Raw genomic sequence first — 17,219 nt, forward strand, 5'->3', positions numbered from 1 at the left:
ATTCTGCTGCTATGAAAAGCTACTTGGGTTCATCTAATGCCTTATTTATGCCCCAGCATCACATTCACTTAACTAACAGATGGTGGTTGATGAACCCTAGAAATTTTTAACACAGGCTTCTAGTTTTATTAATTTAAAAGTAATGAATAATTTATATATAAACAATTAATATGATGTCCCTCTCTTGTTCTGACAGCAGTAGAGAAGCATCCAAACCACATGAAACAATTGCTTCCATCACCAGCTGTGCACAACTGCCCAAGAAGTCTCCATCTGCCCCTGCCACTAAAGGTGCTACCTGAAAGCCAGTATTGCACCACTGGTGGTTTCCACAAAACAGATGCAAAACTAAAGAAGCTAAAGAAACTAAAGAAACTAAAGAAAAGGACACATGAATGTGTATTTAAGAAAGGCAGCATTCTGGTACCCCACACTGGAAGTCTCAAAAAAATGAAGTGAGGAGAATCAAATCAAATCAAATCAACCCCCTGTAGACTTATTTTCTAAAAAGTAGTGCAGAAAAATCGCTTTTGTAAGCAATAAGAAACCTGGCAAAAGAGGCTGGATTCAGAGGCATGGCCATGTAGGACTGATGATTCATGGCAGGCTTTCTGGCAGAGCAGCCATTTTGGAAATAAAAAATGTGTCCTTCAGAGAAAAGATGCTCTTGCTACAGTAGGGTTAAGAGGAGATCTTTGTTGTTTGCTCAGTGTTGGGAACATTTAAATAATTTTCTCTTTTTTTGTCTGCATAATTAAGGCTGGCCTTGGTTGGCCTTCCAGCAACAACTGCAGTCACTGCAGTGGCTTCCCACAGCTGGAGCAATGTTTACAAGGGCTGCAGAGCCGAGCTGTTCTCAGAACAGGCTGGGTGGGCTGGGAGCAGGAGGCACAGAGTGTGCTCGCCCTGCACAGCAGCGCGGCCGCTCACCGGCACCCACCGCGCTGCGCTCGCAGCCAAACGCGCCTCACCTTGTCAGGCACTTCCTAGAAATACCTCCAGAAATGGCCATTAAATCACTGTTACAGCAGTGCAGAAAGGATTTTTTATAAAGTTCCACATTAGCAATCTTTTAGGGAATGCTGCAGTAAGATAAATGTAAAGGCAATTTTGAAAGAGAAGAATGCTTTCCCATCATGAAGCATTATCAAGAGAACATTATCTTTAATACTTTAATAGACTTGAGACAAAAGGCTGGGTGTGTGGTTTGATTATTGGTGCATTTACTGTGTTCACAAAAAATGACTTTAAAAAACCAACTTTCTTTGTGTCTCAGAGTGAAAAATTTATGTGGGGGGAGGGGGTGAGTTAAAAAAAAAAATCACAAGTTGCTGATCTTCCACAATGTAGAGATAGTATGTGGAAAACAAAGATAATTTTAGACTAAATATTAACATCATGCTTCAAATGTACTCAAATGTGGCCAAAACCAGATGAGCTCATTCCACAAACAAAACCTATACTTGGGGCATATCAGAGCAAACCTGGGCTGTTGCTCAGGGCAGATTGCTGAGGCAGCCTGTGTGTGCAGGCCAGGCAAGGAGAGGCTCAAGAGAAGCAGATACCCCCTGTGCAGAGCTTATCCAGAGCCCACCCCACTGAACATGAGCAGGGCACATTCTGGACAGGGAATGAATTCACAAAAACCAGTGTGAGACCCTGGAATGTGGAGCACAGCCTAGACCATGCCACAAAGGCGTTCTGGAAGCACAACCTGAGCAGCTGCTCATGAGCTCACAAGGCAGGACAAAAGCTTTCCTTTTACACTTCTGTAATGATGTCATCCTTACCATAAATTGCCACTTTCATTTTCATATCTAAAAACCCCAAAACAAGCCTGCCATGCTTTACTGCTTTTGGCACTACAGAGCCACCACAGTGACAGGAACTAGTGTGAGTTACTTTGCATATTAGTGATGGTTATCTATTTCCAAACCTCACCACTGGTGGAGAAGTGAGCTTGAGACCTTAGGTTTTGTTTGCCATTCCTGAAAAACATCTGTCAGGTTTGGAGTTATTGCAGGGCAGCAAGCCTGAAATGTCTTTATGTAATTCCTAAAGCACAACAGCAGAACCCATTTAGGAGAGAAGAGAGGGTCACAGGTATTCTCTCAACATCTCCAGTGAGGGGGATTGTCACAGCAGCCACCATTCTGCACAGCTGCTGTCTCACAACACCATCCAAACGGGCACCTGCAAAGGTACTCACAAAGAAAGGTACTGAAAAACTCATCTCTTGAGTTTCAGTGTTCCACTGCTGATTTGGGAACACATGATGGAGGGTTTCTAACACGAAAATTAAAAAAAAACACCCTATGGTTTATGTGGGTAAAAAATAAAAATGAATTTTAACCACAGGATCTTATTTTTCCTGGGTACACTGAACAATAGAAAAAAAACATTCAAGTGGGGGTGGGGATGGCAGTGGTTTTGAGCATTCAGGAAAAAATGCAAGTCCTCTTACACAAAGAGTTTCTGGAGTTCAATTTTCAGTGGCATAGTCTGCTAAAGAGTAATCATTTTTTCCCTGTATACTTCACAATTTTTTTATCTGAAGCAAACATGAAACTGAATATTTCTGAAATCAACAACAATACATAGGAATGAGAAGAATTTCTGAAGAGAGATGATGTACTTGCTAAATAGAATTCAAAAGTTACTCTAATTCAGTAATAGCTCTTCTGAAGGATTTCTGACTCAAATTCCAGAGTTACAAATTCAAGGGCTCCAAGAGCCAGGCGTGCCTGCTTCATTAGTAGCTCCATAATTATTCCTCAAAGTTACTTTTTACAGTGACATCCACACAAATTCTGTATGTTCCCCCTTACTAAGCCTTGTTTAAAGCAATAAAAATGGAGGTGCTGGCATAAGAAAAACTGTTCCTTGGCTCTTCCTCCTGACTTCAAATCCAATTTCCTATTCTGTATCTAGAGGCTAAACATCATTTATGCTTAATGACAGGCATACAATGAACAATCTGCAATTGTATCCAGTAACCCCTTCTTTCCCCCACTTTGGTTTATCCTAATTGTCTCAAAAAATTCTCCAGTCTATAAGTTCTAATCAGTTGTGAGTGCAGTTGCTGAGAGCAGCAACATGAGCAGAGCTGTGCTGGAGCTGCATTCCTGCTTGCCCGATGGAGCTGTGCTCGTGGGCTGAGCCTGGGCTGCCGGTGCCTCTGGACCTGCCCACCCAGAGCTGCTTTAGCTCCATCTACAGCACACTTGGGCTGATTTCTGTGTTTGTGGCTTCCCAGAGCTGCCCCAGGAGCAGTTTGCCAGCAGGGCTGTCCTTTCCCACCGGCAGCGTGGGCCGATGCTGCCTCCTCAGCACGTCTGCAACCTGCTTTTCCTGTTCAAAACAGGCCAGAAAACCACCCCACCTCCTAAAGCATTCTAAGAGTCATTATCCTGGTCATTGCAAACCCTCTGGAAGCTCCAACATCCAAGGCTGAACTTGCTGTGTTCTCCAAGATCTCCAGGCTGCAGTGAGTTCCCACAGTGCAGCTGCACGGAGCTGTTTAGCCAGAGTAGCTGGGTCTGAAAGGGAACCACTGGTGGAACCTGGTGTCAGTGAACAGAATCAAAAAAACCAAACAAACAACCCACAAACCCAAAATATTGCCTTCACTGCATTCACAATCTCCCCTCTTGTTAGCACACTCTCTGGGATGTCTAGGTCCACAGCCTTACCATTTTCTTTCTTCCCCAAGTTATCTCCAAACCAGTCCCCTAAATCTGAAAATTTGGAATCCTTTCTTTTCTGGGGGCTTACTTTTTGGAATGTAAGATCAGGTGACTTTAAATAAAACCACAGACACGCTGTTATCAGTTACCAATATCTTTTAGCTGAACAAAAAGATTTTGCAGACAAGTAGAAGCCATATTTCATTGCAAATGTGGAGCTGCCATCCTTATAGGCCTTCTCCTCCTCACAAGCAAGAGAAAAGGTCTATTACTGTTGTGAGGATTACCAGGTGTAGCTCCAGCTCTAGGACTTATCTCCTCATGGCCTGCAATCATCTTCCATCCATCATCTGTGCTCCAGATCCCATCAGGAATATGATGTACCTGACTTTTGATTAGACATTTTAGAGCAATTTAACACACACAGACACAAAATACAAAACATTGTAAGCAATCAGACAGTCTATAATCTCAGATTTAGATTTATAATCTCAGACATAGATTTCTTATCAGTAAAAACTAAGCAAAAATGATTGGTTTTCTGTTTTTGCATTGCTTTTCAAAAAAACAAAACAAAATAAGCAATCAATCAAATTCATCCCAAAACAAAACAAAAAAAAAACCCCAAAAGTTCTGACCTTTTCAAGAACATTTTAATTTAATGCTATTGCTACAATTAATATTCAGTGTAGCTTGTGTGGATTTTCACAGTGAAGTTCCCAATTGCACAAGGACTGCATTGCATCAAACAAAAGAAAGGCACACCTAATCCAATGGGAATGAGTCCCACATTTTCAGGGCGTGTTTAACCAAGATTTCCTTGGACTGAGTCGTAGTGACAAACGTTACACTCCAGATAAGGCTCACACTGTCCTTTCCTCACTTGTACCTCTCATGGCCCAGCCAAGGAGGAGGAAGGATCTGCTCCTTGCCAGCCTTTGCACCGGGCAGCTCCACCACACCTCTGCATTTCTCCCACAGCACCACTTTACTTTGTGTGCCTCCCATCCCTACTGAGAGCAGTCCCAGAGAGATCCCCAACACTGAATTAGTTCAGAAAACAGCAGGAAAAGATCTTACTCCTCCTGACAAACCCAAAAGCTTTTATTCAGTGCAGCAGAGACAGCTAAATTTTAATGCTGTTCCATCACACACAGATTTTTCCAACAGCCATCAGCTTTTTGGAGCTTCTCACAGAAAAATCCAGTGAGACTCCCCCTCCCCAAAATACATAATTTTTCCTCTCCTCCGTTATTCTGTTGTTTCCTTCCACCTCTCACCTATTCTTGTGGATAGTAGTAAGAAGAAATAGAACAATATTTCCTTCATTTTGTTCTTGCATACTTCTAAGTATTATTATTTTAAATGTAGCTGGAGTGAAAATTTTGAATATTTTTGCACAGGAATACAAATTTTAAAAGTTACATTTACATGCAATTCAAACATCTCAAGTTATTTTAGAAGGGAACATACACACACAAGTGATCCATGCCAGTAGCACATTAACTTTTCCCCTACCTCCAGCAAGGAGAAGATAAAGTGCTGATAACGAGGAATGATTAAAACCAAATAGCAACAACAAAAAAACCTTTCAAAAGTTGCAGTGTTGTAACAGCCAAGCTGGAAGGTAGGGACCAGTACAGGACATTGGTATAAAGCAGAGCAATTGCACCTTCATCAGGTCTATTGTAAAAGCTGCTTTCCCAAATGAAACACAACATGTTCTTCTTATTTTCACTTATTGCTCAACAAGAGAAGAATGTCCTAGGAGGTCTAGGAGCAGTAGAAGGCCCTGTTTAATGTCCCCAGACTTCAAAGCAACAAAAATTTACAAAGACAATTCCCGTGTTTGAGGGTTAAGGGCTGTGGGTGGGAGGGTGTGTTCCTTTTTCTAAGGAGTGGAACTACTGATATGAACCCCCCACACTCCCCCCTTTCCAATTTCTCTCGAAAACATTGGGCAGTCCCAAAATGTGGTAAGTGCTGGAGCAACTCAAGATCTAATACAAAATATTAAAAACCTCTCCCCATTTTTACCCTTCTTCCTGTATGATCTGCACCCTACAGTGTAAGTGTGGTATTTCTGGGGTCCCCCATCATTGGGAGGAAATGATGAATCTGACTCCATGTTCTTAGAAGGCTAATTTATTATTTTATGATATTATATTATATAAAAGAATGCTATACTAAAACTATACTAAAGAATAGAGGAAGGATCTTACAGAAGGCTTAACAATATACTAATGAAAGGCCCATGACTCTCTTCAGTTTCCTGTGACAGCTGGACCATGATTGGTCACTAAGTAAGAACAATTCATATGAAACCAATCAAACAATCGCCTGTTGGATAAACCATCTCAAACCACATTCCAAAGCAGCAAAACACAGGAGAAGCAAATGAGATAATATTGTTTTCCTTTTTCTCTGAGGCTTCTCAGCTTCCCACTAGAAGGATCCAGGGCAAAGAGGATTTTTCACAAAATATGATGGTGACAAGTGAGAATCTCACTGGATCCTCCACAAGGAGAATTCCCAAAGACTCTCAGTTTATGGGGCTGAACACAACCAAGGGAAGTGCCCTGAGAGAGCAGAGTTAAAACCGACAAGAACAACAACTCGCTCTCTGCCAGCAGTAGCTCACAGCAGCGAGGAACAGCCTGAGGAGGTGCCCAGCCCTGAGAGAGGGGCCCTGCCAGCCCCGAGGCTGTGTCACCGCAGGCACCGGGAGCAGCCAGAGCGGCCAAAGCCACCGGGGCAGCAGAGCCAGGGCTGGGCTCTGCCAGCCAGGCCCCACCGCCACCAAGGGCTCCCACCCTGTTTGTTACTGCAAACCTCATCTGCTGCAAGGCCTTGGCACTATAATGCTCATCCACGGTTTTCTTTCTTGAAGCCAGAAGAATAAAGAGTCATTTTTCTTTCATTTTTGGTCTAGCACAGTATGTTTTCATTGGGGTGACACTTAAAGCACGCCTTTTGTCCAGTCATTGCCACTGGATTTCTAGGAAACATTTTATGCATTTCATTTTTAGAGCAGTTTTTTAAGTTAATTTTTTTTCCCCGACTAAATGCGGTCAGATACAAGTGTGATTTTCACAACTTCAAATTGGTTTGTACATTTCAAAGCAACCGTATTGAATATCAATGAACTCGGAGAAAACATTTAGAATAAAAAACAAGAACAAATTTGAAAAAACAAGGAAAAAAAAAACAAATGGAAAACCAACACAACCAACTTAAGTCAACAGTTTTATGAGCAGCAAAATGACCTCGGACTTCAAGGCTCACAGACACCAGAGTATTCCCGGACACTGGAGCTCCTGCTGCAGCTGCTGACAGGGAGCTCCCAAAGCAGCTGTTCCGAGCTCCTTCTTGCGAACCCCGATGGAAAGGGGACATCTGCTGGCAGCAAAAGATATTCTCCCAAAGACACAGCTACCATTAAATAGGCAAAATTACAGCAGTACCTTAGTAATGTTTACAGAAGGGAAGGCATTTTATTTATACTCAGCTTTATATTATCAGCAAGCACACAGAGAGCCACAAACAATAGCTATTTTTAAAAAATCATATATTTAAAGTAAAACGATTATAATAACATAGCAATAAAAGAAATTGCAATTAGCAAGTCTAAATTAACATGGTCATCTTTATCTGAATAATTGCATTTAAACTGCATATTCAGCTAAATAACACAGTGGCCCTCACCTGTTCTTTTTCAAAAGCTTTATAACAAGTAGATATAAAAAGGCAAAATTTTAAATTGACTACAGGCAAGCATTGGCACATCAGGAATTTTCTGTTTCAGAATATTTCAAGTTTTCCTAGATGCAATCAGCTTTTAGGAGGCACTTCTAGCAATAGACTCAAAATATATTATAATGGATTTTGTCAAATACAGTTCTATGTAAGACAGGACCCAGGAGGTTGAACTGCCAGCCTTCATCAGCGGTTCATTTTACCTGACTGAAATAGAACAAATATTATTTCAGAAATGAAGGTGCTGAAAAGCCTTTATTCTTCAAAAAAATTTAGGAATTCAATTTCACTAATAAAATATTTGTTGAAAATATCTCAGTTCAAATAAGCAAACAAAACTTTTAAGCCTGTCTTGGGCAAGCCTGCTCTGCAAATGAAGAAATCCCAATGAGAAACACCTGCTCTGGATTCACAGCTGCAACTGTTGGAACAGAGAAGAGCCATTTCAAACTCTTCAGTCTCACCTCCAACAAGTATAATAAGAATAATCTATCTTCTCTCTAAGCTGGGCAGGAACATCCCATGGGATTGGCCAACACAGAAATCATCTCCAGCAAAATTATCAGTCTCAGGAGAGTGGGAGCAGAAATTACTAAATGAATCACCTCCAAACCAGCACTATCAGAATTGTGAAATCAGGAGAAGAAATACAACCAATGGTAATTCTGTTCTGCAGTTCCACAGCATGGCAACACACACGCAGGTGAAGGAGTTTGTGATTGCAAGCACAGAGAAGCTTCTTTTTGAGAATCCAGTTTTGTGGCTGAGTGTGAGGACCCTTTCTTTAATAACAGTAAAAGTCAAATCAGAGTTCTTTACCAAACTTCACTTCTTCTTTGGTAAAACAGTTAAAAGCTTAACACTTTTTTTTTATTTTCCTATTAAGCTACATGCATTCAAAGACAGTAATTCCTCTGATAAGGCTTTGCAACACAGCATAGTCTAAAACTTCAATCACAAAGAGCAAATGCATTCATCAAAGAACACAAAACACTTCGGGCTTACCCCAAGCTCACAGAGTTCTCCAGTGATGGAAGCCATCGTCCAAACACGTGATGCAAGCATTTATCTTCCCTTTCTGCAGGTGAGCTCTTGGAGTTGAAGCCAGCCCGTCAGCTGTAAAGCGTCTGCAGCAAAATTCCAGGTGAGCAGCGCCCAAGGGACGCTGCTGGTGGCTGCTGAGGGCCCAGCGCGGCTCCACTGCCACGAGCTCTGCCTCACCTGAGGGCCCGGCGCAGCCCCGGAGCCGGGGCACAAACCCTGCGGGGCCCGAAAGCTTCAAACACCGAGTGCGAGCCCAGCCCAGCGCGGCCCCTCTGGCCTTGCGGCCGAAGCCGGGAGAACCGGCCCGCTCGGGCCCGGCCGTCCCAGTTTTATCGAGGCAAAGGGCAGCGCAAGGGGCGGCTGGAGGAGTTCGGGGCCGCTGGGACCCGGCCCCTCACAGGATCGGCCCCGGGCAGAGCGCGGTGCCCCCAGCGCTGAGGCCGCGCAGGTTCGATCCCCGGGTGCGCTGTTCACGCACAGCTGGGTTGGGTGGTCTCTGTGGGTCCTTCCCTGCTGTGAATATCTTGTGAATCTGATGGATTCCTGCCCCAGCCACCGCCCTACGTCAGCAGCGCTTCGTTTTTTAGCGTTCCCCCCTTATTTTTTGTCTTTTATTCTTTTTTTTAGACAAGACCACAGTTTTCAATATGAGCAAGAAAGTCAAAGTTCAGAGGAAGAGCATCCTCAGGCCTGGTCTCTTGTCAGCCCCACCCAGAGTGCTCTGGTCAATCCAAAATGCTGCCACTGCCCTTGCAGTCATTTTACACCAGTAACTGCTAAAAATTAACTACTCTGGTCCCATGTTCCACATGTTTGGTTTCACACACGAAACCACTCAGCCTGAAACATCCCCATGTTCACTTTCTAGAACTGCTTTCCACCATCTCATGCTAAACAGGGAATAAAACAGCAGTGGGTGATAGGTACAGATTTCACACATGGCAAAGCCTGTTTGCAATTTGTGATGGGCATGGGACTGCCCCCAAAGCAGAACCATGATCATGCCGACTAAGCCACAAAGGTGTTAAACGAGTAGGGAGGGTGTTTGCATCTAAATCAGGACTGATGTGGCTGAGGTTCTCCATTCCAGCCCTGCCTCACCTTGCCAAGGAAGCAGAAAGCCACAAGTTCCATACGGGTTTTATAAGAGGAAAGAAGAGAATGTTTCAACAGCCTGCAAAGCTGTGACCGGCTGGACTGTGGCGGACTGTGTGTAATAAATGGACTACATAGCTACCAAATTTTTCCTCTAAGGCACAATGTTAATTACCATTGTGCAATCCAATTTTTGGTAGACTTCACCAAGATGAATATTGGAAACAGGTTAATGTAAACACTCCCATTAAAAAAAAAAAAATCCTTCCCTCCAGTTCCACCTGATTGTGCTGAAACTTAATTTGGGAGATTTTGATGATGAAACGGTATCTGACATGAGATAGGTCTGACTAGAGAGAAACACACCTTCTTATCTTGATGTGATATCCTTCCCCTTTTTAATTTTCAGTACAAAAAGGCACACTGGCTCTATCTTGACTTAAATGTAGCATTTTGGGTTGCACAGATAAGTGAGTGACCCGTAAGGTCAATTAAATGCAAACACAAATGCAATTTCAAGTTCAATACTTTGTTTCCTCTGGCAACAGAAAGAGAACACTAAGCATGTAAACAGTTACATCATGTTGCCTAAAATGTGTTGCACTAGGAGAGAAGCAGGCATCATACAGATTTCTTGCTTACTAGAACATGCAAAACGACAAAAACAAAACAAAAAAACCCCACAAAACCACAAAAAAACCACCACAACCCCCCAAAAAACAGAGATGTCACAAAGTACAAATGCTCATCTAAATCTAGGAGAAAAGTGTGTAAGGATATTTCTCAAAGCCTGATGCTCTGTGAAAATACATTAAAGAAAAGCATAAGTTACTTTCAAAAGGCAATGCACATTGTAAGCATCTCTTTTATTGTAATATAAAGAAGCATACATCATTCAGTTCTTTAAAGTACAAGTCAAATTGTACACTAACAAAAAAAGATCAATTCAGACATCCATGAACATGTCAACAACAGAATTCATTACATTTTGCTCTGCTGGTATTGCACTTGGAATGATTTAGAAGTAAGGCACAGTAAAAACAAAGTCATTTAGTGCTTCTACAGCAGATGTCCTTTTTTAAACACATGCTACATGACGTAAAAGTACTTCTAGCTTATGTATATACACACAAGGGAAAAAGAAAAAAGCATGCACTAGAGAATTCAGATTTCAACATATCTTGCTGTTTCATAATATACAAATAAAGTAGTTTAAAGATGTAAACAAATTGCATGCACATAAACTAGAGCAAAATCTTTAATACAGTATCTGAAAGCTATTATGCTTAAATAAAAAAATATAACTTATTAGTACTCAGGTTTATGTGCCATTTTTGTCCTGTAGAGATTAAAAATATGGGGTTAGGGGCAGGGTGGGAAGAGTGGATTTTTCTGGTTATGCTGTTGGTTTTATTTTTTTGCTTTACACATTGGCAGCAGTACACTGGTAAGGTCAAATATGGCTTTTGCAAAACAATGTCTAATGAAAACATGAAAAAGCACAATTGGTTCAGGATCCAGCATCCTGATATTTTCCAGTCAAGAACAAAACAAAACAAAAATCAATATGATCTACGCTTTGAACTGGGTAAGCCATGCATTCCAAAAGACCTTTCTAAAGACATTTAAACTCTACAAGAACGAGACACTTTGTCAAGTGTAAACTCTTAAAAACTAAACACAGAAGAATCTGAATGACTCAAACATCGTTTTCCACTTCAAACGCTACTGAGTAACTTTCGCCCGCGGCTGCGGTAGCTGAAGTGATACTGGACTGTCTTCAGAATTAACTGCATGCCAGGAGCAGCTTTGCTTCTTTTTACACAGGTACCTTAGAAATTAAGTAAGTTAACTGCACAATTTTTGGTTTCACTTTATCTTTGGCATAGGAGACGCCATTTTTCAAATTAAAAAGGACATGCACCATGCTGCATTCCAACAGGTTATGCTGAAAAGGCACATTGGTTGCTGCCTGGGTGGCAAGGGAAGACTTCTTATTTTGCAGAAGGCAGGGTGTTGAGTGCAGCATCCTTTCCTCATCCTCCAGAGTGTTCAGTTAGACCAGGTACAGTTGCACACAGCGGCTGCCCAGGAGCTGCCCATTTCTCTCAGCCACTGCTTGCTTAGCTAGATCCAGGCTTGGAAAAGTCACCAACGCCTCGCCACTGGGTTGCCCACTAAAGTTGTAAAGCATGAGGATGGAATCTGCTTGGAGCTGCAATGGTACAAGAAGAAAAAATAAAAAAAAAACCAAACTATTAAGACCAGCAACAACACCTGGAAATGTAGTTTTTAATGCTGGTGCATTTTTTAGTGCATATGGCTCACTCCACTCCTGTGTCCATGGTGAAAACATTCTGGAAGTTAAGAATGGGAAGGAGAAGGAATCAAAGATTAAAAGAAATTTTAGCTTGGCGAACAGCAGCAGCTCTTACTCTGCTGGAGTGCTGAATATAGCAATGTAGACATAATTCTGTGCAAAAATTTGTCTAGAGAAGCAATTGAGATTAAAGGAGAGAGTTAGATGTTAATAGGAGGTAAATGGAGCAAGAAATCCAGGCACTAATAATTCTTGTACTATGGGGACTACTGGCCAAGTGACAAAGGCTTTTAAGGCATGTCAATACTCACACACAAAGTTTAAAAAAAAAACCCAACACACATGCCAAAAATAAAAGAGCTGTATGAGTTCTGTGTTGGGAGAATGAGCTGAACTCAACACAGGTATACAGTGCAAGGAAGATTTTCCAGAACAATTAAGTAAAATTTGGTGCAAAACTGAATTAAATAAATATTTCTTGTAATTTTAACAAGGCTAAGGAAAAGCAGGTTAGCAGACAAGATTATTTAGTCATTGGAGTTGATTTCTACTTTTGAGGGCATTTGCCCTCATAAAGTCTTAAAAGGCAGTTCCAAATTGCTGAGTTCAAAGTAGACTACAGTCAGCCCTATTGTACCCCATTCATTTTCCATAAGATGCAGGAAATTCTTCCAAGCTAAGTTTGAACTCCAGGTTGCTGGACAGAAATGAATCTCAGTGAAGTTTCACAATGAGAAACTGAAGGATCAAAAGCTCAGCATACAAGGTTAGTTTTTTTTGAAAAACAGTGTCAGACAAAGCAATGCTGGAAAAGTTTTATGAATATTAATTCAAGTTATGTTCATGTGACATATGTTCTCTTGAGTTTATAAAAGATTAAAATATTTAAGTGTTTCATTTCTGTAGAACTTGTGTCTGGTATACTACAAGAAACAGCAGACGTCTCAGTTATTACCAATAGCATTTCATTCATGTATCATATCATATATCACCTTTACATTCAAACATATGAAAATAAATCAAGTGCATGCCAGAGCTTCACTCACCCAAACACTGAGCAGGCAGTAAAACTATTCTTAAAATATAAGCACAACACACTTTAAAAACCAAAACCATGCATAAGGCAGTTAGTACAAACTTTCTATCATTACTTCTCAGAGAACTAAAGTTAGTCAAGAAATAGCATGCAGAAAGAAATCAAAAAACCAGATAAAATACATAATCTCTAAAGCCCACTAATGGTTTGGAACCAATCTTGTTTTATTTCAGAGTAACCCTCTCTCAAAGAGAAAGCTGTACAGAACTTGGGTTGAGCTGCAAATCTGAGCTAAAAGATGCTCTAAACCAGCTCTTTGCTATTAATCCATATGGGATCAACCATTTACCATCAGTCCAGAATAAAACTTCAATATTTCAGCTCAGAGTCAGCTGAAAACACACATGGAACACAGTTATACCTCTGAGCACAGAGGAGAGCTTTAAAAACATCATTTAAATAGCAGTATTGGTGTAATACCAATGTAGGGATCTAGAAACTCATGTTATGAGAGCTGCATAGAAAGTTAGCAGAGAAGTCTACACATTCTGCAAGCAATTTAATTTAAAGAGCTAAATGGACCCCTTCAGTTTCATTTTAAGAAACTACTGGGTTTAAGTTCTTCTTTATAGATAATTCTAGAGAAATAGATTTTCTGTATGTAAATGTGTGTTTTAAAATTAGACTCAGATTCACACAAATATTTTTCATGGATTTTGTTTTTTTTTTACTCTCTAACAGTGGTACCTGTTAGAGAGGTACCATACTACTTTACACCACTTAGAATTCAGACTGAGCTACTCCATGAATTAGCCAAGACTGTTTCCATGTCATACTTAGTAGAAACCAGCTGCTGATCTGGTTTTCCAGTTAATCACCAGACCATGCAGTCCATCTGCTCCCTACAGATCCAACACGAGAAAACAACTAATTTGAAAACAACTGAGTTGATGATTGTTAGTGAAAGTACATTTGTCTGTGAAAGTAATTCTCTCAAGGCACAGTATGTGACTGCCATTTTTAAACTGAGAGGTTGTTCTGGTTTTTTCTCAAGGAAAAAGAAAATGTACTAACTAATCAGTAGCCTTTTGAATGGAATACAGTAGTAGTGTGGCATCTTGTAGTTCACATAGGCCATAACAAAATTTCTCTGAGAACTATGTGTAAGGGCCAAAAAATGCAGGCAAATTTACTGTTGGCAAACCTAGTTAGTTGCATTAGAAAGTCACTATACTCAAAAAAACTCTTCTGGAAAAACTAATGTAATAGTTCACATTGCATTAGGGAGATCAAGAAGGAGACATATAATTCTCTAGCCAGTTATATGGCACAGAAAAGACACAGCCAGAGGTCTGGGGGTTTTCACCCACACATTTGTATGTGCTTTCTAGCAATACCAGGGAGAAAAAATAATCTTCTATGACTTTACTAAGAGAAAAATACTGGACTGAAAGGTTCACATGAGATACAAGCATTAACAAACCCTTCTGGAAGTTGAACACACCATCTGAGCAGAACCAGGCAATCACTACCTCCACCACTGCTGCCCCAGCAGCTACAGATCACAGCCAGCCCATTTCCTTGGGTTAGTCGATTTTTGAAGCAGGAAGACCAAAACCAGGATCCCAATGCAAGCTTCTAAGGGGGAAAGCCACAAGCAAAGATCTCTGTAGCACCAAGCCCTTCTTTCCCTTCCCATTCACCTCTGGAGAGCCAGGCTCTGGCAGTCACATCTTACCTTCTTCAGAAGTTACAAAGTTACAAACAGACCCACTCTTTCGGTGCTTGTAACACACTCCTGGCTTGATCGCTCAGCTGAATTAGGCCATTGTAGTCATCAGGTGCATACTACAGTACAAGTGTGACATGGGACAATCAGCAAGAGAAGGAACAGTCTGGCACAGCAAGCCACACAGACCATCATTTGCAACCACAATTAAAAGCATCAGCTGTGACAACTGGCAGGAGACACTGAATTGGACAGAAACTGCTTTTATGTAAGATAAAACATACATTAATTGCATTACTGGTTGTAGAAATAAAGTAAATGTTTGTGGGCAATGTTCTAAACTGTGTATTTGAACTGCTCCTTATCAAGGAAGGGAAATAGGTCAGACCATGAAGTGCTCCTTTTTTCCTTCTACTCATGAGATGGCAGCACCAGGTAACCAAACTCCTACATTTTCATAAGCACAATCACAAACCCAGCAATAGCTCTCACTGGGACAGATGAGCATCTTCCAGCCTGCACACTGAGGTGAGGGATCAGAATAATTGTATGGATCTCATTCAGATCTTTTATGCACTCATGGAAATGAAGTGCAGCTTCTCTAGGGAAGAGTGAAAAACACTTAAGCTGCAGATAATACTTGTACTCCATAGACTACACCGATGTAATGAAAGAAAATCAATGCCCCAGCATGAATGCATTCACAAGGTAAAATAGCATTTATGCTAGTGTAGTGTATTTCTACATTGGAAAATGAAATAAACTGCACAGTGTAACTGCATCATGACAGATTTATAGAAGTAATATATTAAAATAAAAATAATGACTGCACAGAACAGTCACACTATCAAATTAGAACAAAACCCTCATATATGAATCAGATCCAAGAATTCTTTGAGATGCTGAATATGAACAGTAATCACTCATACTACTGGCCTGGTACAAATATATATAGTCAGGAAATACATCAATATGAAATATTGTTCTTAGCACATAATCCTTCCAAATCACATATCCTGGGAAGGGACTGAGCATTCTTACACATGCTGTGAAGATTACTTGAGTGGTTCCTGTAATCCAGAAGACAATAGTGTTTAGCATAACCTGAGTTGTAGAATATCTTTTCAGTGGCAAGAAGAGTTTCCTGTCTCCCCCCAAACAGACTAATGCTTTAGATGATTGCCAAATGCACACAATATAGATGCACTGTGCTGCCTTTCCTTTGATATTTCTATGATGCAAAAAGTCTCCTGCCAGCTTAGGGAGAAAAGGGGCATATTTGGGCATACAGAACACATATCCATCCAAAGGGAAGTTGAAAAGAAAAACACCAACCATCTTGTACACACCTTTCACAGAAAGCAATAACCAAGAGCCCAGAGAACACAAAAGAAAAGAACCCCCCAGAATTTTACTACTGAATTCTAAACCCATGCCATTAAGTAAAAGACAAATATAAGGAGTATTTTCTAGATAGTCTCTGCCAGGGCAACCAGACCGTGCAAATATTAGATTTATGAGTTCCCAGACCTGCCCTTGAAACAAATCTACTAAATGTAAGTTTACTCTTTGGAAGGAATGTCTCAAGATAGTACATACTTTAGATTATCAGTAGATGTACAGTAGGCAAAGCTCTACAGTCTTACTCTTGTAAGGGACAGCATTTCAGAAGTTACACTTGAAATGGAATAAACAATGTAGAAAATATGAAAGTTATAAAAATATCCTGTAAAGAGCTGTCAGAGCTTAGGCAAAGACCTAAAGAAAGCGAGAAAGAAAGAAGAAAACTAAATTCATCAAAAGACCCAGAAATAGAAGTAGCATCTAATCACAAGGATAGGTGAGAGACTGCAGTCAATTAAAACAGAAGCTGTAGGACAGTAAATTCTTCAAATAAAATGAAAACTACCCTAACTTGCCTGAGTAAGCACATGATTGTGAATCTTTCTGATTCTGTCTGCATTTCAGAACCCATAAGAACAAAGCAAGAGCATCCAACCACACAGGACCAAACCAAGGGTAAACTGGTTAATAAAGATATAATACACTAAACATCCTCCTTGAATTTCCTTTTTCTTCAAGTTATTTTATTTCTTTGTACTTCTCTTGCTGAGAGAAATATGGGACTGTCTTCCCCTCACAGACTGTGCACAGATTTAACCAGGTCACTAACCAGTAAGTCATTGATTTCCATTTCATTTTTGCAGTTCCTACATTGAATATTCAAAGCTCAGTCTAAAAACAGCACAAAAACAGCAATCTAGAGAAAATAACCCACTGCTAAAAAAAAAAAAAACCAAACCAAAAAACAAACCCAGCATTGAAACTGGAAAGTATATTTAGACACACTCCAACTGGGAAAAAACAGGAGCAAATGATAGAAAAGGAAAACATCATGGGCAAAATGGCCACCTCAGGAAGGCAGCTGCAATTCTTGCCCAAACTGCCCATAAACTTTGTCACAGAATAGTTCCCAAAGAGAACTCTCAGACTCTGGAGAAAAGCCTAGCTAGACTCAGCCTGGAATATAGAATCAGGTTTGATGGTAGGTAA

At 40.7% G+C, this 17,219-nt stretch overlaps 1 protein-coding gene across 1 annotated transcript in view; it reads right to left on the reverse strand.

Moving 5' to 3' along the window:
* Positions 1–10,428: 10,428 nt before the first annotated feature.
* ESRP2 (epithelial splicing regulatory protein 2) overlaps positions 10,429–17,219 on the reverse strand; it is a 45,534-nt gene continuing 38,743 nt past the window's right edge. Inside the window, exon 16 of the mRNA XM_077185129.1 lies at positions 10,429–11,796. Within this exon, the coding sequence (XP_077041244.1) occupies positions 11,638–11,796 (159 nt within the window). The 3' untranslated portion in view covers positions 10,429–11,637. The remainder of the gene's footprint in view (positions 11,797–17,219) is intronic.

The sequence above is a fragment of the Agelaius phoeniceus genome, chromosome 12 (genome assembly GCF_051311805.1).
Source record: "Agelaius phoeniceus isolate bAgePho1 chromosome 12, bAgePho1.hap1, whole genome shotgun sequence".
In the NCBI taxonomy this organism is placed as follows: domain Eukaryota; kingdom Metazoa; phylum Chordata; class Aves; order Passeriformes; family Icteridae; genus Agelaius; species Agelaius phoeniceus.